The sequence below is a fragment of the Lonchura striata genome, chromosome 8 (genome assembly GCF_046129695.1).
Source record: "Lonchura striata isolate bLonStr1 chromosome 8, bLonStr1.mat, whole genome shotgun sequence".
Taxonomy (NCBI): Eukaryota; Metazoa; Chordata; class Aves; order Passeriformes; family Estrildidae; genus Lonchura; species Lonchura striata.
Genome location: NC_134610.1, coordinates 9,236,850 through 9,264,843, shown reverse-complemented (window position 1 = coordinate 9,264,843; position 27,994 = coordinate 9,236,850). Strand labels below are relative to the sequence as shown.

The following is a 27,994-nucleotide window of genomic DNA, read 5'->3' as shown; positions in this document are numbered from 1 at the left end:
AGACACGGGGTACAGTGTGGGAACAGGAAGGTGAAGGACACAGGAAAGAGCTCTTTAGCTGGTAAACAGAGCACATGCAACAGCAGGAAGTCATTAAAGCGCCTACAAGGTTATCTCAAATTCCCACGAAGCAACACAGCTGACTGCCCTGCTTGTTTTGGAAGACAAGAGAGCAGTGCTGGCTTCTTGGGCTGGTGCAGACACTCTGGAGGGAAAAGGAGAGGGGAGCATGTAGTGGCCACAGTTCAGAGCTTGGCAGAGCACCAAGCAGCCATTTCTTCATCAGTTTAGGTGGGTAAACACATGGAATGGTATCTGTGAGATTATGTAAAGCCTCCCCCATCCCCTTAAGTCTGCACCCCAATATCAAAAGATAAAAAGAGTGAATTACAGTTCTTATTTCAAATAACTTTATTTAACAAATTTCAGGAATGTTACTTGACACTTCCAAACGCTTCAGAAAATGAACAGTGACCACTGCTGCACAGGTTGCTCTATATAAGGATGTCTCCAAAACAATCAACTATTGTTTTGTAATATTTAGCTGTCAAAATGCATCTTTTCCCAGCATAATTGAGTGGTACTATACAAAAAAACAGTCGGAAAAAAAAGTTACTCAATTTTCCCCAGAGGATTCCTTACCCCCAACAAAAGGCCTCTTCTTTAGCTGGCAGAGGGTATCCTAAAAATCATTCCAAATTGCACACCATGTCTAGGGTGAACTCAATGGCCAATTGTCCAGTGTCCCTCTAACCCGAGCAGGAGGCACCAGCCTGGAGCCCAGTCTGGCTATGGCTGCCTTCCAAGGAAAGGGATGGAGGCACAGCCTCCCGCTAGCATGAGGGAGTGAAGACACAGAAGTCATTTCCAAGTCTGGATGTCACCAGAGTGTCACTCTGAAGCTACATTCATGTTTCTAGACAAGCCACAGACACCCTTACATGCAGAGGAGCTGTCCTGCCTGACATGGGCACCCCCAGGCACCACAGCTGGATCACTGGTTAGTTAAGGTACTCCTGGTAACACAAAGTGCAACAGTTGGGGACCAGAACTTGCAGGGTCTCTTTGGCCTAAATGGCTCTGCAAAAGCCAACAGCACCAGCTCACACATCTCCAAGTTCAGCCCAGCAGCAGGTCTTCAACAGTGCCATCCAGCAAATCAAAGGCACCTTCATGAACAGACACAGTGCAGTTTTCCAGAGACACAGGCACAAGTCCTTGTCCTTGAGAATGGGCTAAAGAAACTCCATCAAAGCCCCAAACATCACAAGAGCTTCAAGGAGATGTCTGGGTAGCACAGCTCTGCATCATGTTGACAGAAAGATGAGCAGATTCATGTGCAAAAGTACAACTGGCACTGTCCAGAGCAAGCCAAGTCTGAACCTGCATTGTAAAACAGGCTTAGGAGTGCTGTCTTAAGAAGTTACAGAAGAAGGAACAGAGACTGTCCTGAAAGCAAGTGAGTCCACAGGAGCACATTTATCAAAGTGTGGTACATTCCAGCTCAGGCACAGCTTAAGATTCTTAGCTTTCAAAGACAAAGCTGTTTACTCATGGCTCACATACACAGGTTTTTGACCTCTGTGCTATGATGCATTTGTTTCAGGTGAAAAACGGTGTCAAACTTGTTGCACAGGAAACTAAAACCTTGCTCAACAGACAAGGTACATAACAAGGGATGAAACATGTAGAAACATTTGTTCTAAAACAAGGATATAAGCAGCTTTACCAGTGGATACAAAGCAAACAGTAAACCAGAAACCCCGAAATACTCTGAAGACATTTTTAACTGTGAGCAACTGAATGTTATGTGTTGGACAGAGAGAACACATGTAGGGCAATCTACTCTACAAATGAAGTCTTCTCTCCTTTTACATAAGACACCATGGAGAACTTCAAAGGTGTAATAATTTTAGAGATCTTGACTCAGACATTGGCAGGAGGAAGGCCAACCTTAGTATAGTAATTTTGGCCTCTCAGGTCTCCCAACATTTCTACAAGTGGTGACAGATTAGAGCTGCACCCATCAGCCCCTCCTTAGGCAATCATGGGCTACTTCTCCCAGGCTCACTGTTAGTCAGAGGAAGAAAAGGACCTGATCAGGACAGGAGGATCTAGGACTTTCTCCTCCCTTAAGAAATGTTACAGGAGATTCAGCTACAGGATAAGCACTGTCCCAGTGGAAACCAAAACACAGCCCAGAAGCTGTGGTGGTCTCTGCATGGTCTGCTCAGCCACAACAGCCCATGAAGCCTCTGCAGAACTTGTCCCTCTTGCCCCCAAAGAAAAAAAAAAAAAAAAAACAACAAAAAAACCACCAAAAACAAGAGCAATGCCCTATTACCATAAACTGTGCAAGGGTTGTGAGAGAGTCAGTTTGGTTGACCAGTTGGCACATGTCCTTCAGGGCTGGCAGGAGAGTGGTGACACTGGGGAGAGGCCACAAACACCTGCATACCATAAACCATATGCACTGCTGCCTGAGGAAAGCATCACATCCCTTCCCTCTACACCTGCATCACCCAACACCTACCCCTGGCCCCAGGTCAGCACCTCTGCCTGAAGTGTTTCCAAAATAACTGACTAAGAAAAGAACAGATAAAGGAACATGCCCGAAGGAAACAAAACCTGTGACCAGATCAAGTTCTGTGTGCCTTCTCTTTTGAAAGAAAAATGAAGGAGTAAGATCCAGTGAAGAGTTTCAATACTCCACACCAGTGAACATGGCCAGGCAGAAATCATCTGTTCCTGAGCCAGAACAAACCCATGAGACACACCGAAGTTGCATCACACTCTTCACAGGCTCCAGAATATGGGGAAAAGCACAGCAACACCAAATCCACAGCAGTACCAATGTTGTGCAAGCCTCAGGTCAGCAAGGGGGGTAGATTGCAGTCTTCCAAATCTCTGCACGTTTAGCAGGACACCTTCTGCTTTAATCCACTCCTCCAGAAAACCATATTGCAGTAGCAGCCAGTCCCAGTTGCTGCTTGGCTGGTGTTGCTCGGCTCTCCATGCTGATCAGTGGGTGGGTACATCTTCTACAGGCATCAAAACTGACTCATGTTTCCCTTCCTTGCACACAAATTAAGACAGGGCAGCCTTTTCAAACTTCATTAGACTCTCCTTTTTCCGGTCTAATTGGCAAAGTTGATTACACAAAGGCAGAGGTACATCCTTTGAGCCTAGATTTTGCCTACCCCATTTCTGAGGTGTGTGAGGCTGTTGATGTGAAGTCCACTGATTCCGTTAAGGAAGAAGAGAAAGGCAGCAATAAACTCACACCAGTATGTCAGCGTGAAGCCTGTGAAAGTGAGGTGATCCTTCACCAGGATGGAGAAGCTCAGAACACCAGTGGCTGACAGCAAAAAAGAGATGAGGATGAGAACGGAGCCCATTGCCCATTTCCGCCTTGCATGGGCATCATCGCAGACTTGGGACACCATCAGCAGCTCCAACCCAAATATGGCAACCACAACAGCAAAGGACACCATGCTCCTGATGGGAATCACCCCAACGCTCAGCCCCTCCACCTGGGCCAGGCTGAGGTCTGTGCCACACTTCAGGACGCCGTCGTTGCTCATGGTGCAGAAGTGCCACAGTCCAAAGAGCTGCCCCCTCGCAAAGAGCCAGCGGCCATCGCAGATGGAGATGGACGACAAGACCACGGCTATCGCCACACACAGGATGATCAGGCTCCTGATGAGTGTCTCAAAGAAGGATTTCTGTGGTCTCCGGTGTGCCAGCAGCTGCTGCACCTGAAAGGAGAACGCAAGGAGAAAACATTAATAGAGTTAACAGTGCTGCTTCAGGGTGAAATGAAGCCAGAGGGATAAAGCTGTGGGATTCAGTATTTGAAAATATTTACTTGTACACATCAAACCCCTTCTCGCAGGGGAGGGCTGTACACAGGAGAAAGGAAGGGTGGGTGAAGCTCTCCCAGTTCCCTGGCTGCACAAACAATGCTCCCAACGTCAAGGCCCGGGACAGGGATCATAAAAGCTCTTGGCTGAACCAGGTCCCTGCCCCACGGTCTTGCAGCACAGCCTCCTGCTGTGGCAGGGCCGGAGGAAGCCACCGGCCCCTGGGAGGATGGGGGTCGGTGGCTGGGACGGCGAGGCGGCAGCAGCGGGCTGGGGAGGGCTCCTCGTTCCCAGCACTGCCCTCCTGAGCTGCAGCCAGCCGGGCCCTCCTCCTCCAGCCGGGTCTCGGTCTTCACCCCGGGGTCGCACGGCTCAGCTACCCCAGGGCTTGGGGGGAGGAGGAGAAATCTTCGGCGGCAGCCCCCGCGGACCCGTCTGGCCAACGCAGTTCCCCTCCTGCCCGAAGCGGAGGAGATGCCCGAAATGGAAAGTCGAGCCAGGAGCCCCCGGCCCCTCGGGGCGCCACGTGCGGCGGGGAGGGGGAGCCGCGGCCCCGGGAGCCGCCGCCGGCCGGAGAAGGCGGGAAAGGGAATCCCGCCGGTGCGCCCCGCCGCTCCGGGCAGGGGGGGAGCCGCTCCGGGGCACGGGGGGGAGCCGCTCGGGGCAGGGGGCGAGCCGCTCCGGGCACGGGGGGGAGCCGCTCCGGGCACGGGGGGGAGCCGCTCCGGGGCAGGGGGGGAGACGCTCCGGGCACGGGGGGGAGCCGCTCGGGGCAGGGAGGGAGCCGCTCCGGGCACGGGGGGGAGCCGCTCCGGGGCAGGGGGCGAGCCGCTCCGGGCAGCGGGGGGAGACGCTCCGGGCAGCGGGGGGAGACGCTCCGGGCAGCGGGGGGAGCCGCTCCGGGGCATGGGGGGGAGCCGCTCCGGGGCAGGCGGGGAGCCGCTCCGGGGCAGGCGGGGAGCCGCTCCGGGCACGGGGGGGAGCCGCTCCGGGCACGGGGGGGAGCCGCTCCGGGCACGGGGGGGAGCCGCTCCGGGGCAGGCGGGGAGCCGCTCCGGGGCAGGGGGCGAGCCGCTCCGGGGCAGGCGGGGAGCCGCTCCGGGCACGGGGGGGAGCCGCTCCGGGCACGGGGGGGAGCCGCTCCGGGCACGGGGAGAGCCGCTCCGGCCGCGCAGGGCCGGGCTGAGGCAGCGGCCCCGCGGCGGGAGCGAGCGGCGGACGTACCTGCGCCCCGATGGCCGTCATGCTGCCGGCGGCGCCGAGAGCCGCGGGCGGGCTGCGGCCGCCGCTCTTTATCTCCGGGGAGGGCGGAGGGCAGCCCCCCCGCCCGCCACGCCCGCGGCCCGGGGCGCCTCCGGGCCCCCCCGCGGCTGAGTCAGCAGCGCGGCCCCGACGGGCGGAGCCGGGCCGGGCCGGGCCGAACCGAGTCGAGGGGAGCGAGGCTGCTGCCCCACGGCGCGGCACCGCGGGGCAGCGCCGCTCCGGCCCGGGACACGGGCTCGCCCGAGCGCGCTGCAGAGCACGGCTGCCGGGCAGGAGCTGTCCTGGGCGGTGGCGGTGCCTCTCGCCGCGCTGAGGCTTCGCCCTGCCCCGTGTCCCCGCCGGCTGCCGGAGGGCTCCAGGTGTGCTCGAGCGGTTCGCGGCGCCGCGCCGCTGCCAAGCCTGGGTGCCCCAGCCCGGCCCGCTGGCCCGGGACACCGCAGGCGCCCCCGGGAGCGTCTCTGGGGCTGTGGCGATGGGCTGCGGTGACACCCAGCCCCGGAGACGCCTGTGGGTACAGGAACACCCGTCCTGCCCTCGCTGCCCGGTCCCCGCCGGTGTTTGCTCCCGAAGCCCTTCGGCACCGGCTCCGGTGCAGCGATGGCCTCGCACCTTGGGCTGTGCGCGCTCTTATCTGCTACCAGCCTGCTCTGCCTTACCTATCTCTACCTGTACTGTCAGCAAAAACCTCTCTGCTCATAAAGTTTTATGCCTTAACTCTGTTTCTCACTCGTGTTTTGCCATTTTCTAATGAATTACTGACTGCTGTTTTTTTTTTTTTTTTTTTTTTTTTTTTTGTTTGAAACAGCTTTTAAAAAGCCCAAGAAAGCTGGGTGTTGCTGTGTCATCAGAAACATTTGTTTTACTGCCAAAATCTGATTTTGACTCCAGCAGAGATTCTGAGGTCCAGTGGACATCCCCACGGGTCGTTGTTCTTCCCTCATATTGACAGAGGTCAGAATTTGGCCATTTCCTTTCTAGCCAAAAGGCATTGGAAGGATCTCCTTCTCCAATATGGAGTGGTCAATTTATTGTTACTTTACTCTTCCTGAAACTTCCATTTCTGAACTAATCATCTGTATATATAGATTGTCTCATTATTTTAATCTCTATGCAATTTCATCAGGGTTTACTATGCTTCCTTTAAAACACCATTTATGTTTGCTGTGATCTGTCTGGGGTGTTTTCTGTAACACTTTCTAGCAAGAGTGGGTGTTCTGAACAACATTTACTTTCGTTTTCATACTTGTAATTTTAAGGATAAATGCTGACTTTTTTATTTCTCCTTCTGCAGCATCTTTTGTTTAAATGTTTCTACAAAATTTTATACAATGTTCGATTATATTTCTATCAGACACAGAATTGAGACTTTCTCCTTTTGCAACTCATGGCAAATCTTTGTAAGGTTTGTTGTTAAAAATTATTTTGTGGGTTTGTGGTCAACAACATATTTTGTTTTCTGAATGTACTATCCAAGCTAGAAAACTTAATGCTTGCCACATCCCTTTCATCTTAGGTTCACCAGCTGATAGAAGATCTTTATGAATGTCCTGAGCTCTTTATTCCACAGGTTAAACAGCATTTCTTGCACATTGCATTGTGCAGGCTGATTACATGCATTTGCTCTTATACCCTTCCACTTCAAAGTTCAAAATTCAACAATATATATGTATTTTTGGCTCAAAAGGTACAAGCAGGTCTTGTCTCATTTGTTGCATGAGCTGAATAAATGCTGCTTGTATGTAACCATGCTGAGCAAATGCAGACTTGGACCTGACAAAATATACCAGCTCTTATCTGGCAAAAACCTCACATAACTTATGCTTTCTGTAACATTGGCTCAATCCTGCAAAGCATTAGGCAATTTGGCCCACAATTAGCAAAATCATTAAGCATAGATCTGCATTTAAAACATCTGAGTCATCCTACTGATCTCAGCAGTTAAAAATCTTAACTTTAAAGGGTGAGCGGTATTCTGCTGGGCAAAACTTTTTTTCTGTAAAAGCCCATGGTAAGGCTCACATAAGTAAACACATGCATAAAAAGCTTTGATGAGTGAGGAAATTAAAGTGGTTACTTTTGGAACCAAAACTGCTTCCCTGTCATATTTGGATTCTTTAGTAAATATATAGTTATATGCCAAGCCTGTTCTTTGAGGAAAAAGGGTGGTAGGGGATGGTACCTTTTCTACAAAGGATAAATTTCTTCAATGTTTTGTATTTAATTTAGTTTCTCCAAATATAAATGAGAATTAAACTGGACCTGGAATTTTAATAAGCATTGAATAGGCACTTTCAGAGTCACTTTCCTGAAGTCACCCCGGAGAGGATGGTTGTAACAGTGATTGTTTCATTTCTGCACTTGCCTGGCTGGAGATACCTTCTGGTAAAGCTGTCTGAGAGAACTCTGCACCTTTTTCAAGTGTAATGAGTTTATCTTCATTTCTCATTACAGAACAAGCCAAACATATTATATGATTTAAAAAAAAAAAGTGGGAAAATACCTCTATACTATTTTTGAAAATCATATGTGAAAATGGTATTTGCAATAAAAAGAGCTCAGTGCTGTAAAAAACATTTTTTTGTCTGAAAAATACATCACCTATGTAATAACAACAGATAAAATGACTTGTTAAAGCACTTCAGAGGTATTTTTGGTTGTGTTAATGTAGAGTTCTTGGTATATTGCCAGTTTCATTATTTTGTTTAGAAAGTCCTTTTTCTCTATTGTTTAAGTAGGCATTTCACATCCTATCCCTGGAGAGAAAGTTTTCGGGGAAATGTGTTCACAAATAATGGAAATTACCAAAGGCTGTTGTACAACACAGAAATAGGTTCATCTGGTTCATTTAAAACCATGAGAAGTTTAATACTGAAGAATCTGTTCCAGCTTTTCTCCTGCAGAAGCCTGGAGAAGGTTCAGGGCCGAAATCTGAGCGTCACCAGGGGCTTAGGGAACAATTGCCCAATTAAGTAAAATCACTTAGAGGTGAAGCAGAACACAAGTGACTGAGGCACCACCAGTCCAGCTTCATCTGACCTTGAAGCCAGTTACTTCTGTAAAGGCATTTTATTATTTAATAAAATACTTTCTGATCACATCTTTAATTATTGGTGTAGCAACTCACCCAATGAGGTATTTAAACCCTCATTTTTGCCAGATCCCATCCCTCTGCAGAGAGATGTGGACCTGATCTTTGAAACAAATAGATCTTGAGTATCTTGCAAACTGAGACTTTGGGAGGTGTCCAAGGTCTGTATGGGGGGAAAAATGTTACTTATGTTTTTTTTATATCTTCCCAAAGCAGTGAGCATATAGAAAGTGTTAAAAAAAAGAGGGGAGAGGCTGTCTCCTGTCACTGTTCTCTTGCCTTCTATTTTTCCTGGTAGTAGACTGAAAATTCAGCTTGAAGAAGCTGCATTCAGCTCAGGCTGGGTTCAGCCCAGCTGGGCTGAAACACAGCTTCTGGAATAGTGCAAAAAGTCAGCAAGCTGCTGGCAAGCTGCTCAAGCCCAGCAGCTTCTGGGAACTCAGGCAGTCATCCTAGGTGACTTGTGCCCCAGGCAGCAGCATATATAACAGAAGGGAGTTTGGGTTGTGCCAAGGCCCACACAGCTCAGACCAGCCCCTTATCACAACTACTTTACCTCAGGATTTCCCTCCCATCGCTGCAAGTTATTGCAGCCAAGTGGACAAATTCATCCCGGCATGTAAAAGCATGTAAAGAGGAGAAAGCTCCTGGGCCAGATGGTTTCACTTTGCCTCCTGCCTGGACATCTCTGCTGTGCCACAGGAAGGCAGACTGGCCACCAGACAGGGGCTGCCATGTGTCCCTGCAGCCCCAGGCTCTCCCCCTCGCTGCTGGCTGTGCATGAGAGGCCTGGGCTGCTGCACATGGTGATAATACCCAGTTGTACCCACCAGCCAGCCCTAGGTCCTACTGCCCACCGCAGCAGCAGTACTTGGGAGGGACTCAGAGTGGGTCAGAAACATGCTGGTAATATGGGACTCCATTACAGTGGTTTTATCCCCAGCCTCAGCTAAGCCTAAGAGGAAGAGAGACTTTAAGTAGGACAGGCTTAAAGGAATAGAAGTTGTATCCCAGCAAGAATTGTGTTTTCACCTCTATCAGTTTTTGGACCTACCTCAGCATCACATTGCAGAGATCCAACACTGGGTGCTCACTCATTCTGTTTCAGATTCAGCCTTTTTCAGGGATCTTTTGCAATAGTTACACTGGCTTAGGAAATACCTCAAAATATTTGCATCTGACCATTCTGAAAATCTGCTTTGAAATATAAATTCAATTAAAAAAAAAAAAAAAAAATCCAAGAAACCAAAAAGCCAACTTTAGGTCTTTAGCACTACTAGAAAAATTTGGGTCCATATTTCAATGTTACATAATTTGGGGAAAATAATTCAGCTTCTCAGCTGTCACATACATATTTTTCCTATCAGTAAAAAGTCATATCAAGAGATTTAGAAGTAGCAATTTCATTGAATTGGTTAGTCCATCTCCCAGGTTCAGAACTTACTCAAAGGAGCAGTGTTTATTAGGAGGAGATGACATACCATTACTTCAGCCTTTTGGGAAACACAAGTTGGTGCCTTGCACATTTGGTGGGGACAAACAAGGTGTCTGCCTGGCTGTGTCAGCCAAGTAATGTAATTGTTTTCCTTTCCAGAATGTAGAAAAAAAATTCTTTTGATGCAGCTCATAAATATATGTGTACTGGGAATAGCTGGGAACGAAAGTTAAAAGATCACTGCAGATGAGCTCCATGTGAATTCTGTATTCTAAAGATAACACAACTAAACTGTGTTTAACTTTCACCCATACCCTGATTCTAGAAGAAATACAAGCTCGTTCTATAAAGGATGAAGACCCATCTAAAATGAATTGATGGTATTTACACTTTAAGCGAGCAGTTGATTGGCTAATTCATAGATTGGAAGGTACTTCATAGACTTGTGGGGAGGAGAAAAAAATTAGATTCTGTTTTTGTTCCATTAGCTTTTACCCTTCTGAGTTTATTACTGTGAATGCACTCAAATGTCTTCTATCAATGTAGTATCAACTTGTCTTACTTCTACACAGCTTTCACTACTTGGAGGACTGTGTAACCTACTTCTGGGATGACAGCTGTGGTATTTAGAAAACTGTCCCAACTAAAATACACTTTCTGCCTCCCCAATTTATAATCAATCTCACAGGATAGCTTAGATGGCCAGTCACCCCAAAGTAGTATTGCCCAATCCTGTTTACTCTGAAAACTTGTGGGAAGAGCAAATGTTTTGAACAGCAGCAAATGCAATTGTCATTTATTTTTAGCAGTATCATTAGGGTCAAATAAATTCAAAGGTTAAAATGCTTCCATCATGAAACAGGATCATTCCGGATGAGTACTGAAGAATTTTGAGTCAGTGGCACACTGCAGTCAGCCTTGGAGGGCCTTTTAACCAAACTGAAAAATTTACTTCACAGGGTTGAAAAATCTGTTATGGGCCTTAAGCAACACAACAATACTGATTTGTTAAATCTGTGCTATGAGTGTTGCACCTTCACATGTTTGTTAAAAGCAAGCAAAACCCATCAGAAAGAGATTTCCAAGGAAAACACCATCCCCTTTCTTATCTCTACCTGCAGTGGGTGCCAATCAGCTGTGTTGCTCTGTGTAAGAGCTAATCATAGAAGCGTGATAGAAGGAACACTGTCTTATCACACACAGGAGTTAACATTTATTATGGCCATATCCAAAGTCCAGGTTCTGTCCTGCACGCTGCAGACTCAGCAGAGCAGAGCTGAGCGTGTGTGTGCCAGCTGGCCTCTGACCTCCTGCGTGCTGGGCTGCCTTCAGCACGTCTCTCCTCCTTCCCCAGCACTGCAAGGATCAGGATGTTGCTGGCCTGTCTTTGATCTAACAAAGAGGAAATAGCAGCAACTCCCTGAGCGGGTGTCAGAACAATCCCCTGTTTTGCAGCACTGCCCAGCCATCAAAAGCATCTGATCCTCCACCAAAAGTGCCTTACTGCATGCAGAGCAATGGCTCTGCATTATATTCTGGTTTGAGGCTTGCTGCTTCTGTTTCTGATCTCAATGGTTGTCTATTTTTACCACCTTATTAGTTTAATAAAAGCAATTACCTCTACCTACAAATCTGTTTCTAGATGCCCTTAAACCACCCCTGCCCTGATGTCACTGTTGCCCAGGTGTTATTTATGCAGCCCAGGTGCCTCACACACCTTACCTGCAAGCACTTGGTGGTCACTAGGTCAGAAACATTTTCAGGCAGCCCAGTGTCCTTACACATTTAGATATTCATCCTGCTGCTAGACAACCATAAGGAGCCCCTTAGCTCAGTCTATTTCAACAATTACTACCCTTTCAGCCAAATTTTGTGTTGCTGCTTCTTGTCACAAACACTGTGTGCAGCCACCAGTACCTTTGCTTCTGCCTTTGTGCTTTTTGTAGCCTCTTACTGCAGAGCTATTTCCACATCTTGAAGTTTTCAGCTTGCTCCTGAAAGACACAGTTGATTGCCAAAGGGCAAGCTAAATAGTAAGACTGCTGATGTTACTTTCTCAAGGATATGGAAGCTGCAAGCAGAAAGGTGTTGCGACAGTAAAAAATTAAGTATCCAAATAAAGACAGAATTCTCAGTCACTTGTATTCTTTGGCAAATAGCATTATTTGTAAGCCTGGCTAAGAGCAAACCCTCTCTGGGATAAGCCCTGTGTAAAAAGTGATGTTTTCCTAATGCTAGAGGTATGAGAAAGGAGAGCAGCACTGTAACAATTAATTGCCACAGGGGAAACTAATCCAAATGAGGACTGTGATATAGAATTTGCTACCCCTGGCCCATCCTTTAGACCCAACTCCACTACTTCAGCAGTCAAAAATTCTGACTACACCTGTTTTGACAGAAAACATGCTGGCAAAGCACAGTGTGCTCACAGTGCATCAGCTTCCAGCAAACAAAGAGCAATGTGGGAACATTTGCTGTGTGACCTCTGTTCTGGTCAAGTTTGGCAGAATCCTTCAAAGATAACCAGCTTCACAAAATACAGCTGCCAAGATGGAGCTGTAGATGTGGGATTTAGGGCTAGAGAAGAGGCAAAAGCATTTCTTATGGTGAATAACTGCTCTTGCCCCTCTCTTGCAAAGTGAATTTAATTAAGACAACCTCAACTAACAGAAGATACAAGAGCAGGTAAAAAAAAAACCCAAATGCTTATTTTACTTACCCAGAAGAAGGAGGAACAAGAATAAACTGCCTTTTTTTTCTCTATTCTAATACATCTTAAAGGACAAAAAGCAGCTCTAAGCACATTTCCCATGAAAAGTAGTAAAGGGGAAAGTTAAAATCTTTGAAAGCATGTGAAGTAATCTCTAAATCTACTACTCACCATGTATTTACCTAGACAGATACATAATGATAGTTTTCATCCCTTGTAGTTCCATAAATCAATTGCTTATCTGAAGAGTCCTCACCTATTCAGATGCTAACCAGTACAGTAGGAATTATAGTGCCTGATTCCTGTATAAGGTTGTGATTTCATTCTCAAATGCTTTATGCTGGAATAATTCAAAGTCACATTTTAAAAGCAAAGTCTTCCCTTTCCAACATCAGCAGCTCCAAGGGACTACACCAGGCAGAGCAAAACAATGAACCTTCTAGAGACAGTCACAACTGTGTGTTTTGTAATCGAACTTTTGCTGATGATCACTGTCTTTATCTTTGAGCAGTCTTGCCAGTGTTCAGCCAGTCTGTAGTGACTCACCTCTTACTGCAGCCAACTGCATGGCAACATCAAGTTGATCAAGCAGCATCAAGAGGATCAACTCTACTGCCTCTCGAATCTCTCCTTTCCCAGGGAAGGCTCTGTGTTCAGTATTTGCCTTTACTCCAGAAGCCCAATGTTGCTGTTGGGAAATAACGTGTCCCAGAAGTGTTTTATGAAAGATATTTGGCAGCTGTTGACTAAGACTCTGAAGGCTCCAGGCAACAAGTATCAAGCACCTTGCTCTTAGCACACACAGCATTAGAGATAACCTTTTCCAGATAAGCTCCGTGGTGCTCCAGCTTCTGCGGGTCGCCGCTCAGCGACCTGGGCAGGAGCGGCTGGACAGGAGCGGGCAGTGCCGAAGGTGACCGACCCCCTCTAGTGGCACAGGGACAGGGGACGCGGCTCTGCTCGGCACGGGCTCGCTGTGACCGCTAAGGGACGACCAGCACAACAGCTAAAGTACCAAACGCACTTTAATGAGTTCCAGATTTTGTTCCCAGAAGGAATTTATACCGTGTCAGTACATTAGCCAGGTACATTATTTCTCCTGAACTACAGGCATTAGGAGAACTGACTATGACATATTAGGTATCTAAGGTTACTCTTAGAAACCACTTTTCCACATTAGAAATAAGGCAGGTTGCAGGCGTGCATGTAGCTGATTTATCCAGTCCTTAGATGCCATATTTGCCCTTTAGTTCTTCCACTTTTGCTATGTAAGCTTTCATTGCATCTTCTTTGGACATTCCTGAAGGACAGAACACAGGAAGCAGTCAGATACCTTTCACAGGTTAAGATGCCTTTTACAAGTTACAATTCTTGCTCTAGTCTGTGCCACTGGAGAGCAAATGAGCCAGGAAGGTCACCTGGCTGTGAATCCACTGCTAAAGTTTTTAACAAATGTGTTTTATTAGTCATGAAAACAGTGCTTCCCAGCAAAGTTGTTTTTGCACAGGCAGCAACTAATCATTTCTATTAATGCCGTTGACAATTATTACAGGAGAGCTATTCCTTAAAACACCAGAAAAAAGCCCCATTGTCACAGATTAGACAACTTGTTTGGCTCCTCATTTAGAGCTGAGAGCTCAGTTGTTTCTCCCAAAGCTTTCCTAACTGGAAGATGCATAAGATGCATAACAACTGGAGGGAGAGCTCCTTTGGGAGCTGTCTTTGGGGTACTAGGCTGGGATCAAGAAAACAAATTTAGGTTTCTGCTGCCTTTATTGTTTTTCTTTATTTAACATCTTAGGCCAGCTGGACATTTTGCACCCTCATTCTCTTTCACACAGGCCATCTTCTTCAGGATTACTTCTGCCTTGCAAAGGTAATTAAAGTTTATTCTCATAGCATTCTGAACTTCTAGAACTCTTGTATTAGAAAGCAACACTAACCTGTTTCTTGCTGAACTACATGTGTCTGTCTAGTTTGCCAGTGTAATTTTATTAATTTCTTTAATCAGACACTTGCCTTTTAACGCACTCCAGGCATCCCACTTTGCTTTGCCTTTGAAGTCCAGCATACCAGGGCGCTCTGAGAAAGACAGGATAAGCAGCAGGATTAGTTTGTGTGATCTGGATGTAGGCAATACCCACTTGAAGGCTTAGTTAGCTCTTAACTGTGACTAAATACAATGGCTCATCTCTGCAGCTGTTCTTGCTAACCTGTAGCCAGGAGATCACCTCAGGGGAATATGTTACAACATGGTTGATGACAACAGAAATTCTCTTGAGACAGCAGCATTTGAACAGAAGAGCACCAACTGCTGTCACTTGGTTTAGCTGTACTTTCTGAAGAGCCTGCTGTCACATAAGAGCTATCCAATTAAAGAACACCAGCTCTAAAGTAAAGCAGAAACACCCGGAGGTCCATTACAGGCAGAGACACAGAAACAGACAGCTGTTTGTAGTAACATACAGCTTGGAACCCATTATCATCAAGTTGGTAGCGTATTTCTAATCTATAGTTCTGCATTTGAAAACCTTGGAAATTTAACTCACTTCACTGCAGGCTGTGGTGTGGCCAAGCAGAAAGTGAATGACATGTACGTGGTTCATCTTAAGTCTCCTTTGTGGTTTTACTTCCTCTCTCTCTCTCTCGTTAAAGATAATTCTTAGAACTCACAAAAGGAACTGGGCAGTATCCACAGAAACAGTCCTGTGCAGCCCCCATGGCACAGTGACCTGTAGCTCCAGTTGGCAGCTCCACTTCTCTCCAGCACAAACCCCATCAGTCACCCTCCCACAGGCTGCTTCTCAGGCCAACTCACGTTGGCTGCTGCTTCACAGGAGTGCAGACACTTGCAGGAATGGTGGCATACTCACAGCACTGTTTCACCCTGTCAAGCACTAATAATGTGGATGTCCAGCCGCACCAAAAAGACCACATCTTAAACCCAAAGTCAATTCTTTTTTCTCTCATGCTGCCAGCTTTGGAAAAAGGAGATTAAATTACTTACCATTTCCTGTACACTTCACTGCCAGCTTTTAAATCAATGGACGCTCAATAAACTTTGCCAGCTACTGGGTTAGGAGGCCAGCACTCCAAAGCAATGACCTTTTCCCTTTCTAATTGTAGCTACTCCAGCATTACACAAGGGCGATAGAGACAAGCTTCACTTTAAATGTTACTCCAAAGGCTGAGCTGCCATGGACAGCATTGTAGCAAGAGAAGTAGCCAGAAACATTTTGCACTGTGTACTTGAATACATAACTTTCATACGAGCTGCAATTAAATATACTTCAGAAAGACTGTACCAAAAATTTCTCCTATTCTTCTAGTTCTGCTTTCCAGTACTATTTTTAGCAGTCAATCCAGCCTAAATAAACTCAGTGTCATCCCCTCCAGTATTGCAGTTCCACCCTTGTATCACTTGCCTCGCTGTTTAAGTCTGTACAACCCAGACGTGTTTGCATTAAAGCAGCACCCCTCGGCCCGAGCAGCTACTTACTAACAGAGATCTCCAAAAAACCCAATCGTGATATTTGCACAAAGCATCCTCAGGCCCTCACTGCACGGAACAGACGGCGGCAGCCGGGTTAATCTAAAAACTACGACTTGCAGAAAGCCTTATCGGGGCAGCCTGTGCCCTCCCGCACACAAATCCGTGCCAAGTGGGCAGGGAGTCACTCGGCTGAGCCGCGGGGCCGAGGGAAGGGCAGCGGGGAGAGGCTCTGCCTGCCGGGACGGCACCGGCACCCACCCGTGTTCACGTCGCCCACCGTGGCCTGCTTGTAGTGGCTGTAGACCTGCAGCATCTCCTGGTCCGTGGGCTGCGACTTCAGCTGCTTCACCTCCTCGGCAGCCTTCTGGAACGCGGCCTGGGGGAAGGCAGGAGGGGGTGACTGAGGGGAAGGTGGCGGCGGCCCGCGGCTGCCCCGGCTCCCCGCGACCCTCGCTCACTGTGTCGGCCCCCGCACCGCGCTCACCGCGGCAATCTCCGCACCGCGCTCACCGCGCTCACCGCGGCAATCCCCGCACGGTGCTCACCGCGCTCACCGCGGCAATCCCCCCGCACCTCGCTCATCGCCGCGCCCCCCGCACCTCGCTCATCGCTGCGCCCCCTGCGCGCTCCCGGCCCCGCCGCTTCTGCCTCGTCGCCCCCGCCGCGCGTCCGCCTCACCCCTCGCCAGACCGGCCGCCGGCCAATCGCAGCGCCGCGGGCTCCGCGAGCACCAATCAGCGCGGGCCGGGGGCGGGCGCAGGGCGGGCAAGGAGCCAATGCGGAGGCGGTGCGGGTGCCTCCCATTCACCAGGGCATGAGGAGACAACGGCGGGAGGCACAGAGCCCGCTCAGCCAATCCCGCGGCTCGGGGGTGCCGCCGGAAGGACGCGATTGGTGGAGCGGGTGGGCGGGGCGGGACCCGGACGTGCCGGCGGAGAGCGGTAACGGGCCTGAGGGGGGCGGCGGGCCCGGGCCGGGCCGCGCTGGGCGGGCGGCGGTGCTGGGGCCGGGCCCGGTGTTGGTCCCGGTGTTGGTCCCGGTGTTGGTCCCGGTGTTGCCGCGGGTCCGGGGAGGCTCCTCTTTCCCAGAGGAATGGGCCACCAGCGCTTCCTGCCTGCCTTCCTGTCCTCGTGGAGGCGCATGGTCCCAGCCCTCCGTGCGATCGGTTTCAGTAGTAAATGTGAAAATTGGCGATTTCTGGTTGAGCTCCCGAATTTATGTTCCCACAGTGTTTCTCCATGCTGCTTAGGAGCAAGTGAGCTGAATGCTGTGCCCTTTACTGCATCCCCCAAGTCACCAGCCCATGTGGAATAGCACCGAGAAAACATCCATCTTTGCTGTTTAGTATAAATCGAGTTATTTGCAGGTGCAAAGTACGATTTTTTTTTTTTTTTTTGATTGGCATGTGTTATTTGTTTGGTGTGCACTGCACACTCATTTAAAATGGAATTGGGACTCGGGGAGTTATTGGCCAAGTTGCCTTGTGCTGTGGAAGGTCTTTGTCCCCATCCTGCAAACAGTACTTGATGAAAATATTGGTGGTTTGCTTTGCCAGGCTATGGCTGGGACAAATACAGCCAAGGCTGGGATGCACCTGCATTGTGGTGGGACACTTAAATTACCCCACAGCAAAAAAGGAGAAAAAAAAAAGACACGCAAAAAAGAACATAAAGGGGTGAATAGGTAAAAGGTAAAAGGTTCCCTCCCGGGACTGGAGTGGACTCTGAGATGCCTGCTCAGGGATGGGAGGCGCAAAGGTCGTGCTGATGTGGAGCACACGGGCTGCAGTCCTTGCTCCTTGCTGCAGCAGCTGTACGTGGCCAGGAAACGGAGGGATGCCCAGCACTTAAAAATGGAGATGTTTGTCAAAGCAGAAAAGAGCTTGTTTTGCTGTGGAGATAAAAAAAACCCGATGGAGCAATACATGGGCTTATTTGAATAGGGTTTTGGGTTGACAAGGCTGCTCTGTTTTAGGCTCTGTTCTCTCCTATAAGCCCACAGAGCCTTTCTAGAGAACGACTATTATAAACTAAATCCCTTAATTATGCTGTAGTATACCAGGAAAATTATTTGCCTGTGTATGTGGGGGTGGTGTTTCACTTTCCCTGGGGAGGTGAAAATGAGCATTGTGTAACAGCTTAGGCATTTTTCAGAGTATTACACTCTCTCCAACACAAGTATGTTAAAAAGTCTTCGGGCTTGTTTATATAAGGACATTCTTCTAGAGGCCAGCAGGTAGTCTTCAGTCACTTAAAACCCACTCAACACACTTGCATTTATCCATAGCACTTTTGCATATTTAATGGGGAGTCTGGCATGGCATTGCACAGCACAGGTGCTGGAGTGTGTGCTGTGCAGTATCTGCTTGTTTTGAGACCCTTCTACTGCTGCATTTGGAATCACAGCAGTGAAATCCTGAAAGGCACAATGCTGTTGGATTTCTCACCATGTTTTATCATTTGCACGAGGCTTGGCCTGGCCTCGTTTTCCAGCTGCGCTCGTACACAGAGGAAAGGCAGTAATTCCTCCCTTTAACTTTTCCCAGGTTATTCAGAATTAATTCTCATGTCAGCAGAAAGCTCAACCGTCACGGTTCGTCTCGTCCGCTCCTTCGAGCACCGCAATTTCCGACCCCTGGTGTACCATGGAGTTCCCTTGGACCAGACAGTGAAGGAGTTCATGGCTTTTGTGCGCAGGGGTAAGGCATGGCTGCCTCATTCCTCCTCTTCAGTCCAAGTGCTGCTGTCCCTCCACAAGGAAGTGGAGGGGTGCAAATGAATGGGAATTCTGTGGCTTTGGTAGAGATGCCAAATTTGTGGTTACATCCCCTGCGTGCTTTCCTTCCTTACATGAAAGGTCTGGAGTTAATAACAGCTTCCATGGTTGGTGTGCCATGCTTGAATTTGGATGGACTGTTCCCCCTGCCCAAATCCCCATGTTTAGTCTAAAAGAAACAAGGGCGTTGCTGCATTTGGCTCAGTGCCTCAGGCTCCTTGAGGGGTGCTGTCAGGCAAATATTCATAAATTAATAAGAATAAATAAACAGGATTTAGAAAGTGTTTGATCCTAACTACACAAATATGTGGAATGTGGGAACTCAAAATCTGTTTGCTATTTGTGAGAAAAGAGAATCTTGAAAACTTGTTTTTGACACTGTGTGGTCTCGCTCTGCATGTTTGTTTCCGAGTTTCTTGTCTCCATCTTGAGCTTTGTGGTGCAGATTTACTCATCTGAGGGCTTTCTCTTTTATAAGCCTGGTTGAAAGTGACATTGCATCTAAAAGTTAAATACTGCAGACCAGCCCACACAGTGACTTGATAATTAGGGTGTTACCCTTAATCCTGCAGGTGTATTTCCACACACCTCAGTGGAGACATTCAAAGGGTACAAAATGACATAATTTGTTTTTTTTTTTCATTAAGTCAGCTTAAACAAGTCTTGAGCTGTTATAGATGGTAGCATTTGAGCAACTCCTAGGACATTGCCCTGGGACAATGGGTGTCTTGTGTTTGGCAATTTCCATATTTCTAGACAGTGACAGGCATGGCAAAGTCTTAGGATGCTGTTGGAAAACTGCAAGCACTTTCAGAACATATGGCACAGCTGCTGTTATGAGCAAGAAAATAAAAATCAGTGCTGCAAAACTTGCTTTTGATGTGTGCAATATTGCAACTCATTGTTACTTGAGACAAAACCAATGTTTTGAACAAGACTTAGAACTTTGTTCCATGGGGGTCCAAAAGCTCTGTTCCTTTCTTTACAGTAATCTGTTTTGAAGAGGCCATTTAAGATAAATGGTTAAACTACTGAAGAAATCATGGCTTCAGCCACCTTGCTGCTGGGCACCCTGCAGGTGGCTGCTGGGCCTTCTGAGGTCCAGGGAGCACTGCCACCAGGGAAAGTGTCAATGTTCCTGCAGTTACATATGGGCTGTGTCCTGCAAGCAGCTAAAGAGTTAATTTTCTACAGTCTGGCTTCCTTTTCACAGCATGTTTACCTAAGGATTCAGTTCTGGGTGACAGTTGTCAGCTGTTTGTGTAAGGTAAAGAGAGATGCTGGGCAAACCATTAAAAGGATGTTCCTGGCAGTTTTCTGAAGGATCAGACTCCTGTGATCAATACCCTAATTGCACTGACTCACTGTCCTCGTGGGGTGTTTTGTTCAGAGAGACTTCATGCTCAAATGGAATTATTCACATACGGAGTCACTATAGAATCTGGGCCAAAGGCTGTGTTTTAGCATTTGATGCTCAAACAAGTCGCCTATGTTGCAGATTTATTTTGATGCAAAGGCTGCCCAGGGGATGCATACATTGCACAATAATGGAAAATGAAATATTGGAAATAATTAAAAAAGAGAACTTTGTTTTAACTTTGTGCTTTTATTTAAACAGATGTGTCTTCAAGATCAGGACTTCCTCCTCCTTTTAAAAATTACAAGTATGGTAGGTGTTTTCTATTTTCTTGTTTTAAGTACTGTCAAATGATCACATGATATTTTACACCAGCAGTTATACAACTTAAAGGAGAATTGCTGCAAATACTAATGTTGGTACCAGTGCCTGCCTGCATTCACAATTCTGTCCAGCTCTTGTAGCTGGAGTTATGCCAACTGGGATCTTGTCTGCAGAACTTGACCATTATTGTGAAGATCTCTTTTAATCTTTGAATTAGGCTGCATGGTTTACATTATTTGCTATTGGGAACTGATGGGTTTTGATACTAATTTTTATTACTTTTTTTTTAAGTGCCTAACTCTGGTTTTGCCTTAATGAACAGCTTGTGATCTCAAAACACTTTGAAATTGTAGTTCTCTGTGTGCTTACATACTTCAGTATCTATTTACTGATGGTGAGGCAGAAGCTGAAGGCAAAAAGTAGCAAATGCTTAAGACTGATATACTTAAATAGTTTACACAATATAAGGGAAACAGGGCAACTTTGCTCAAGTAGATATGAAAACTCTTAAATTCAAGCTGGTGGTATGAAATAGCATGATGTGAAGTTTAAGCTGACTTTTTCAAATCTGTATGTATATTTCCTTTTTTTGTGCAAATTGGCATGCACATATCCAATTAATCTGTTTGACAACAGAGAAAACTTTTTAAATAGACTGAGTTACTTCCTTTCTTGGAGTTCGTAAACTTGGGTGTCAGTCATGTATCTTTTCCTGAACTTGGAAATTCTCAGAGTTCCCTTGGAGTTTTCCTGCAAGTGACCCTCTGCATCCCATGTCCTTGGAGTTGACAAACTCCTTCCTCTATGGTGATTCAAAGAACTGAGTGAGAAATCGACTTAATACATGTGAAGGGTAATAAACTTTATTTGCCTATTTAAAAAAAGCAAAGGATGGTGAAACAGAGAAACATCTGGAAGTGTAAGTTTGAATTTGGAGGTGCCCTTCACCCCATCTGTAGCTTTGACTATTTGAGGGGTTCCTGTCTAGAACTGCTGCTCTCAGATGTATCCCTGGTGCTGCCTGTCCCAGCTGCTAGTTCTGTCATCGCTTGGAGATCAGTTTAGCTTTTCCCAAGACATATCTGGTGGCTGAGGGTCTGATTGTGCCCTGTAGGACTGAGCAGAACTTTAAAACCTGTTGCACCAGTTGCTGGGAGCCTACTCTTACTGTGATGGTGCTAACTGCAGGAAAATTTTCACACAGGAAAATCAAAGCCAGGTTCCTCACCTTCCCCTCAGGCTGTGAATCATCCAGGTTCATGTTTTTGGCATCTTTGCTATCTCTGTAGTATTTTGCTGTCTTTCTTATGTTTTTGTGAGGAAAAGGCAGTGAGACTTCTGCATTAATAGTGCCAGTGAAAGCCAGACTTTTTCTCCTGTTTTGTTTGGTGGTGCCGGAAATCTTGGTTGTCTCTCACCTTGCTGTTTCAGCTTCCTTCCCTGCAGAATTCAGCACCACTTTTTTTTAACATCATATATAATGCCATCACATTTTTGGACTTGGATCAGTGCTCCAATTCACATCTCAAAGCTTCTGACTTCCGTTTTCTCTTCATTTCTTTGTATGGATTATTCTGGTTCTTGGTCTAGAGCTCTTCTGAGTCAGTCTTATCTTAGTACCTTGTCACCTTTTCATACCATAGTACCATAGTACCTTTTCACTGATGTTGGCAGTCTGGGTGCCAGCTTGTTCCATAATCTGCTTCTCAGTTTTATTTCTTTCATCCATGAATGTGGAGCAGTATGGCAGGTAGTTCATAAAATCACTTAGAAAGTGGTATCTTATCAATTGCCATGATAGACCCGTTATCAGAAAAGGCAAGATAAAAACTTGGCAGTATGATTGAGTGGGATCAGTTGGGGATGAAATAGCAAAGGCTAGTCAGAGGACTTAGCTTTCAAGAAGAGACTGTAGTTTCATCTCTGTAACAGAGTTAAAGAAACCATTTAATAGCTCAGATGAAGCCATGGTAAACTGCTGGGTGCCAGTGTTGGAGTTCTGAGCAAGCAGAACTGAGACAATGCTTCAGGACATGACTGGACAAAGACTAGAGAAAAGGGAACGTACCAAAGTAGACAGAAGAGCTTAAAACTAACAGGCAGGGTTTCTTTGCTGCAGTAGAAAGGTTTCATGATTACAACATATTTTTTCTGTGATTGCTTGGTCTTTTGTAATGTTTCTGTGCAAGATGGATCCTGGTAATTGCAATATAATGTCTGTCTTGCTTCTAATACCACAGTTATTACAACATGCCAAAGCTGCCTTCTCAGTGACCTCTGCAGTGCAAATACAAGAGTACTTCTTACCTTATGTAATATTTTAAATAGTGTTCAAAATGGACCAGAATGGTATGGAAGCAAACTACTGAGTGGGAATGTGATCTCTGTTAGAATCTGAACATCTGAATACTTGCTCCTGGTACTTTGAAAGTCGGTTTAGCCAGTAGTTAACTTTGCTGCATGTCGTAGTACAACAGCTGCATCCTTCTCTTACCAGATTATTGCAACATGTAATGTTCACTCAGTGCACAAAACTAAACTAGAACAGAACATGAGCAGACAAGCAGAACTGGTTCTTCTTCTTTGCTGGAAAGGGATTGATGTGTTACTCCAAATTTGTTCAAGCACAGAGTCTTCAGAGCTCAATTTTATTTTTATTTTTATTTTTAGTTTTAGTTTTAGTTTTAGTTTTTCAGTGTTGCATGGCTTCAAGATGTTCCTTCTGGATCTTTGTACTCATCCAGTTGCTTTAATGACTGTGTTATTTTCCCCTGTGTTTCCCTACTGTTTGCAAATGCCCATGCCCATCTTGCCAGAAGAAAGTAGTACTTTTGTTTTAATTTCTAAAAGCACTACACTGCACAAACGTGAAATAAAAATTGTTGAAGAGGGTATAGCATTAAAGAGAAGAGGCTGTAGGTGTTCATGTAAAATGGACTTGCTTAATGAAATTTCTACTGTGGGTGGTGGGTGTTGTATTCATGAGAAGGAAAATTTCAAGGGATGATCTGAAGTGATCAGGTTACTGTGTCTTAATTACTTGCTGCCTATCAACTTAGCTGTAGCAGTTGACAGTGCATAAATGCTTGTGGTCCTGCCCCAATTGCATGTGTAAAACCTATTAAGTTAAAACACCCTAAGTGGCATTTAAATTGATGTGTTTTGACTGGCAATTGAGATGGTCATTAGCTGGTTATTGTAATTCAGCCAGCAGACAGAAGCCCAATAGGATGTGGTACCTTAATGTTGCATTGACTGCTTTAAGACTGTGGCTGCAGGATTGTGAGATCAAGATGTTTTTGCCTCTTTCAGGTTGAATATACAAAATTGTTAATAACAAAATATTTTGAAGCTTCCCCTTTTGTTTATTTGCCTTTCCCCAAGTACAACTTTGTGTTGTGTGCTTATTAAGCCTTATTTTAGGAAAACATTGTTTTTTCTTTCAGATACAATGAAGATTATTCACCAAGCACACAAATCTAAGGTAAGATTATTAGCTGTGTTCTTCTCCTTTTGCATGCTTTGATGCAGGCAGATCTATGCACTGTCAAACAAGACTGGTGCAGAGGAAATCAGTAAATTCTTCTTATCTTTGTTTTCTGGTTCTCTGATTTGTAGACTGGTGAGCTTGTAGTGAGTTTGGAAGATGATGACAAACTGATTTTGCAGGAAGACAGCACGCTGAAAGCAGCTGGAGTAGGTAGGAGTACATTTGTATTGACTGAGGATGCTGTTCCTTGTGGTAGCATTAAACTGAAAACTGGCTGATTATGTTTGGACAGGCTGCTGAAAAGTAAATGCTATTTCTGATGCTCTTTACATGACTTGATAATTATTCAGGGAAGCATTATTCAAATCATTGGTCTGAGGGCAGCAGGTATCTGCACTCCAAATGTTCAGAATGCAAATTGTGATTTTTAGAGGGTATGCTTATAATTCTGCTGAGAGTAATTTTAAATGATTGACAGATAGGTTATTAGTACCGTGTCTGCTTAGTCTTATCAGTAACATTTAAACTGATGTTTTGGTTAGAAATGTAAGTAGTGGAACCAGCATGGAATAATGAAATGATATTAGATTTGTTTAATGTGCAGCATACAGTGTCTGATAGCCAGATTGCTCAGGAAGGCTCGAGCAGTATCATTTAGAGAATGTGCTGAACATAGCAAAGAGTTGAAACTTGACCTGATTTCTCACATTTTGACAGGAGACTACATATAGGGCATGTCTTTTGGTAATAATGTAAGAAATGTCTGCCATGATAAAATTGATGGTCCCTGAATGCCCTTTGGGCTTCTCATAAATGTGGCTGAATGACTTTGTGGCAGCAGGGTACTTAGGGGATGTGGTTGCATTCCACCTTGATATGGACATTTGCTCATTTGGATCTGATTTGCCTGGCTGAAAAGCTTTAACTGCCTGTGCTCTAAGTGCAGGGGCTTCACAGAGGAGGCTCCCTCCTGCTCCTGCTGCTCACTGATTGCTCCCCAGCTACTGAGTGGGATTTCTTTCTCGTGGGTTACTTGACTCTCCTGTTTCCTGCGATTTATTTTCTGATTTTAAGTGACTTGGGATGTCTCTTCAATGTTTTTCTCTGGTGTGAGCTACAACTGGTTCCAATATACCTTTTCTAAAGGTCTTAGAGTGTTCCTGTAATATGAATAATAGTTTTTACTACACCAGATCTTTTTGTCTGTTGGATGGGGGGGGGGTGGGGGGGGAAAGTGAGGATTACTGGCACCCAAGCCTTGCAGATTTGTAATTTAGCTAGCAGAAGATTTGTTTAACCATGATCTTTATCTGTGTAAGGCATAAAAGGCAGTGCAGTTCAGGAGAGGAACTGATGACAGTGCCAAATGTTGAATTAGAAATAACAAAGCTGTCTTCTTTCAAAAAGGTATGGATGAGTATTTGTATATATTATCTGCCTTTGAAAATGGGTTTGTAGCTACAGCAGTGAACCAGTTGGATGTGATATCAAAAAAGGTGTCAAAACATCAGACTAAATGTTACAGTGAAAGGAAATAGGAATGCAGCAGCCTTTTCTGTGTCTCTGTACAAAGGGAGGGGTGGTTAATTTAGGGCAGAAAATGATTTAAAGCTGCTTTCTTTTATTTTTTTTTCTAAATAACAGCAATTATTAGTCATTAGTATGCAGAGGATATTTGTGATAGAAGAGGAAAACCCATTCTTTGGAAAATGTAATGTGCCATTATGTCATTTTGAATTTGGATATGTTCCAGTGTATCTTGATGTGAAAATTAGCTAATTTAGGAGTGGGGTCTTTGTAATAAAATCTTGAAGATTTTACTTTTCTCCTTCAACAAGAAGTAGAAAAGAGAACCCAAGGAAGTGATATCATGTATCATGTACCACTGGTCCTCATTTTGTATAAAATGATAAATTTTGTACATTTTGTATAAATCAGTAAGAAAATTTGAAATCTATTGAGATACAAAATTTTTCCCACATTTAGTCTGTACAAGACTTATTAGAATAAAACAATCAGAATCACCTTTAGAAAAGCTGGGAAGTTCTGATACATGCAGAACATTTTTCCTAAGCTGCAGTTGATTGCCCTTGGCACTATACAGGGTTGGGCTAGAGAGTTATAAATTATGAGGACATTAGATAAGTATCCTCAGGAAAGCCTCTGTAGTAGTCATTATTATTACAGTTATTATCCAGTCAGCAAAGTTAATGCTTGCATATTTTTTAAAGCAGGGTGTATGTTAATAAAGTGTTCAGTATTCATTACAAATGGTCTTGTCTGTTTTCTAGTTGAGATTCTAAAATCCCTTCTACTCTTTTTTGTTTCTTTTTTTTTTTTTTTTTTACAAGACTGGCAGACTTCATTAACTTGAGGTTTAATTTAAAAAACGAATGTGGAATTTATTGGCTCAGCACCTTAAAGAATTTCATGTTTAATAATTGTGAAGGCATTCCATCAGATTTGTCTCTGTTCTGAATTAGTAATGTTGCTGACTTATTGTTTTAGAAGAGGAAGTCCTTGACCTACTGGGTTGAAAGAATTGTGACTGTTCTGAACCTTTGTGGGTCCTTTAGCTCTGCCATATCCCCTGTGAATAATTAGAGGTATTTGAAGGTATTGCTGGAGAAGCCAATTTGTGTCTTTCACTTTGCATATTGTCGAAGCCTCATGAATTAATCATCAGCAGGGCAAAAAATTAACTTCTTCAGACACATATTTTGATGGGTCATGAGGGAGAATGTAAAGTGATCTGTAAAATATTCTACTGATCCTCTAAATATTAAATTATTATACCTACAGGCTAATTTAATGGGAAGAAGTTTCTTTCTCCCTTTTCTAACAGAAAAATGCACAAAAAAGGAGTGCATCATGCTTCATTACTTTCCTAGCATTTGAAGATGTTAGAAATGCTGTCACTTAATTTGCTGAATGCTTTTACAAACAATTCTGAAGACTGTGTTAAACAAATCTTGAGGGGTCTTGTGCACATATTTACTTCTATACATTCATGTTCTTGCTGGTTTGTTTGTTTGGGTTGTTTTTTAATGAGGTTTAATGACATCTTTAATACTGGCAACATTTTTCATAAATATGAGGAAAAAAATGGGTGGTGATTTATAATTGTCTTTGACCATAAAGCTGGTAATTGTCTTCTAAGATTCTAAATAGCTGGCTGTTGGTGGTTCATTCACTGGTGTGCTAAATATTAAATTTTTTATTTGTTCTAGCAAATGAGACGGAATTAGCATTCTTCTGTGAGGAAGATTACAGAAACTACAGAGCTAATCCTGTTTCGGCCTGGTGAAGATCCCAAGAGATTGTTTTGTTTTCCCATACCTGTTGTAAATTTTCCTTATTCTGCTTAATGAGATTTTTCTTAAAGATCAATAAATCCTAGAGGATTTCTTTGCAAACAGTGCAATTCCCTTCCTATAGAAATTAATTTCTGTCAGTATGCTAAGGCTGAGAGAAGAAAAACTGGGGGACATAAGTGACTTTTTTCTTCCTTTTCTTTTTGCTGTGCTTGGCTCTTGAGCCTCAGGCAGTGCCATCCCTGACCCATGGCACACGTTCTTGGTGTGATCCCACAGCAGGCAGTAACTGCACATGGAAATTAGAGAATGCACAGGATGATCCCATCACAGTACTAACTTCTAATGAAAATGAAGTGAAACCTCCTTCAAATAAAATGAAATATTTTATGACCAAATCACTGGGTATTTTAAAGAACTTGAGAATCTCTTTATTTCTAGTCACAGCTTTACTACTCTCATTTTATATTTGGTCTCTTTGTTTAAATAGTGCAGACTGGCCAGTGTTTCATGCTTTTCAGTGGTGAATGCTTTCCATTATGCTCTCTTCCAGCCTCTTTAGCATGCTGAAAGGGACAAATGGCTCTTGGGAGGCTTTTGTGTCTACAGACCAGCTCCCCTGTTTCTAGCTGTACTTCATGGAGACACCTTCACATGGGGGTAGCAGCTCGAGTTCTGCCAGGACATCAGCCTGCCTAAGGAGGAGTTGGGCATTTTTCCAAGTGGAGTGAAAGCTCATGGTTTCAGTTTTAAGAATAAAACCTGAATGATTGCATTTTTTGTGAGGAGAGGCCCAGCCTGTGAGCCACATGTCTTTGAGGCTGGAATTGATTCCTTTATACTCTCCATGAGGCAAATACTCTGTTGCTATGTGTTTGTTCT

General features: G+C 45.2%; 3 protein-coding genes across 4 annotated transcripts; 1 reads left to right on the top strand and 2 right to left on the bottom strand.

Annotated features, from left to right (window-relative positions):
* Positions 1-393: 393 nt before the first annotated feature.
* TMEM37 (transmembrane protein 37) lies at positions 394-5,156 on the bottom strand. The gene is made up of 2 exons (XM_021548685.2): positions 5,088-5,156; positions 394-3,758 (listed from the first exon to the last, which is right to left on the bottom strand). Exons 1-2 carry the CDS (start codon positions 5,106-5,108, stop codon positions 3,186-3,188), a joined length of 594 nt encoding a protein of 197 aa, XP_021404360.1. The 5' UTR covers positions 5,109-5,156; the 3' UTR covers positions 394-3,185.
* An 8,210-nt stretch (positions 5,157-13,366) lies between these two features.
* On the bottom strand, positions 13,367-16,573 carry DBI (diazepam binding inhibitor, acyl-CoA binding protein). 2 transcript variants are annotated; one of them, XM_021548689.2, is made up of 4 exons: positions 16,426-16,573; positions 16,111-16,228; positions 14,379-14,441; positions 13,367-13,659 (listed from the first exon to the last, which is right to left on the bottom strand). In XM_021548689.2, exons 1-4 carry the CDS (start codon positions 16,432-16,434, stop codon positions 13,586-13,588), a joined length of 264 nt encoding a protein of 87 aa, XP_021404364.1. In that variant the 5' UTR covers positions 16,435-16,573; the 3' UTR covers positions 13,367-13,585. The 2 variants fall into 2 exon arrangements, with proteins under 2 accessions (XP_021404364.1, XP_021404365.1); XM_021548690.3 differs by having other exon boundaries at positions 16,452-16,570.
* Positions 16,574-16,750: 177 nt separating this feature from the next.
* Positions 16,751-27,214, top strand: C8H2orf76 (chromosome 8 C2orf76 homolog). The gene is made up of 7 exons (XM_021548692.3): positions 16,751-16,793; positions 17,082-17,225; positions 18,398-18,550; positions 20,246-20,296; positions 23,755-23,792; positions 23,927-24,008; positions 27,029-27,214. The coding sequence occupies exons 3-7, from the start codon at positions 18,418-18,420 to the stop codon at positions 27,103-27,105; spliced, it is 381 nt and encodes a 126-aa protein (XP_021404367.2). The 5' UTR covers positions 16,751-16,793; positions 17,082-17,225; positions 18,398-18,417; the 3' UTR covers positions 27,106-27,214.
* Positions 27,215-27,994: the final 780 nt, after the last annotated feature.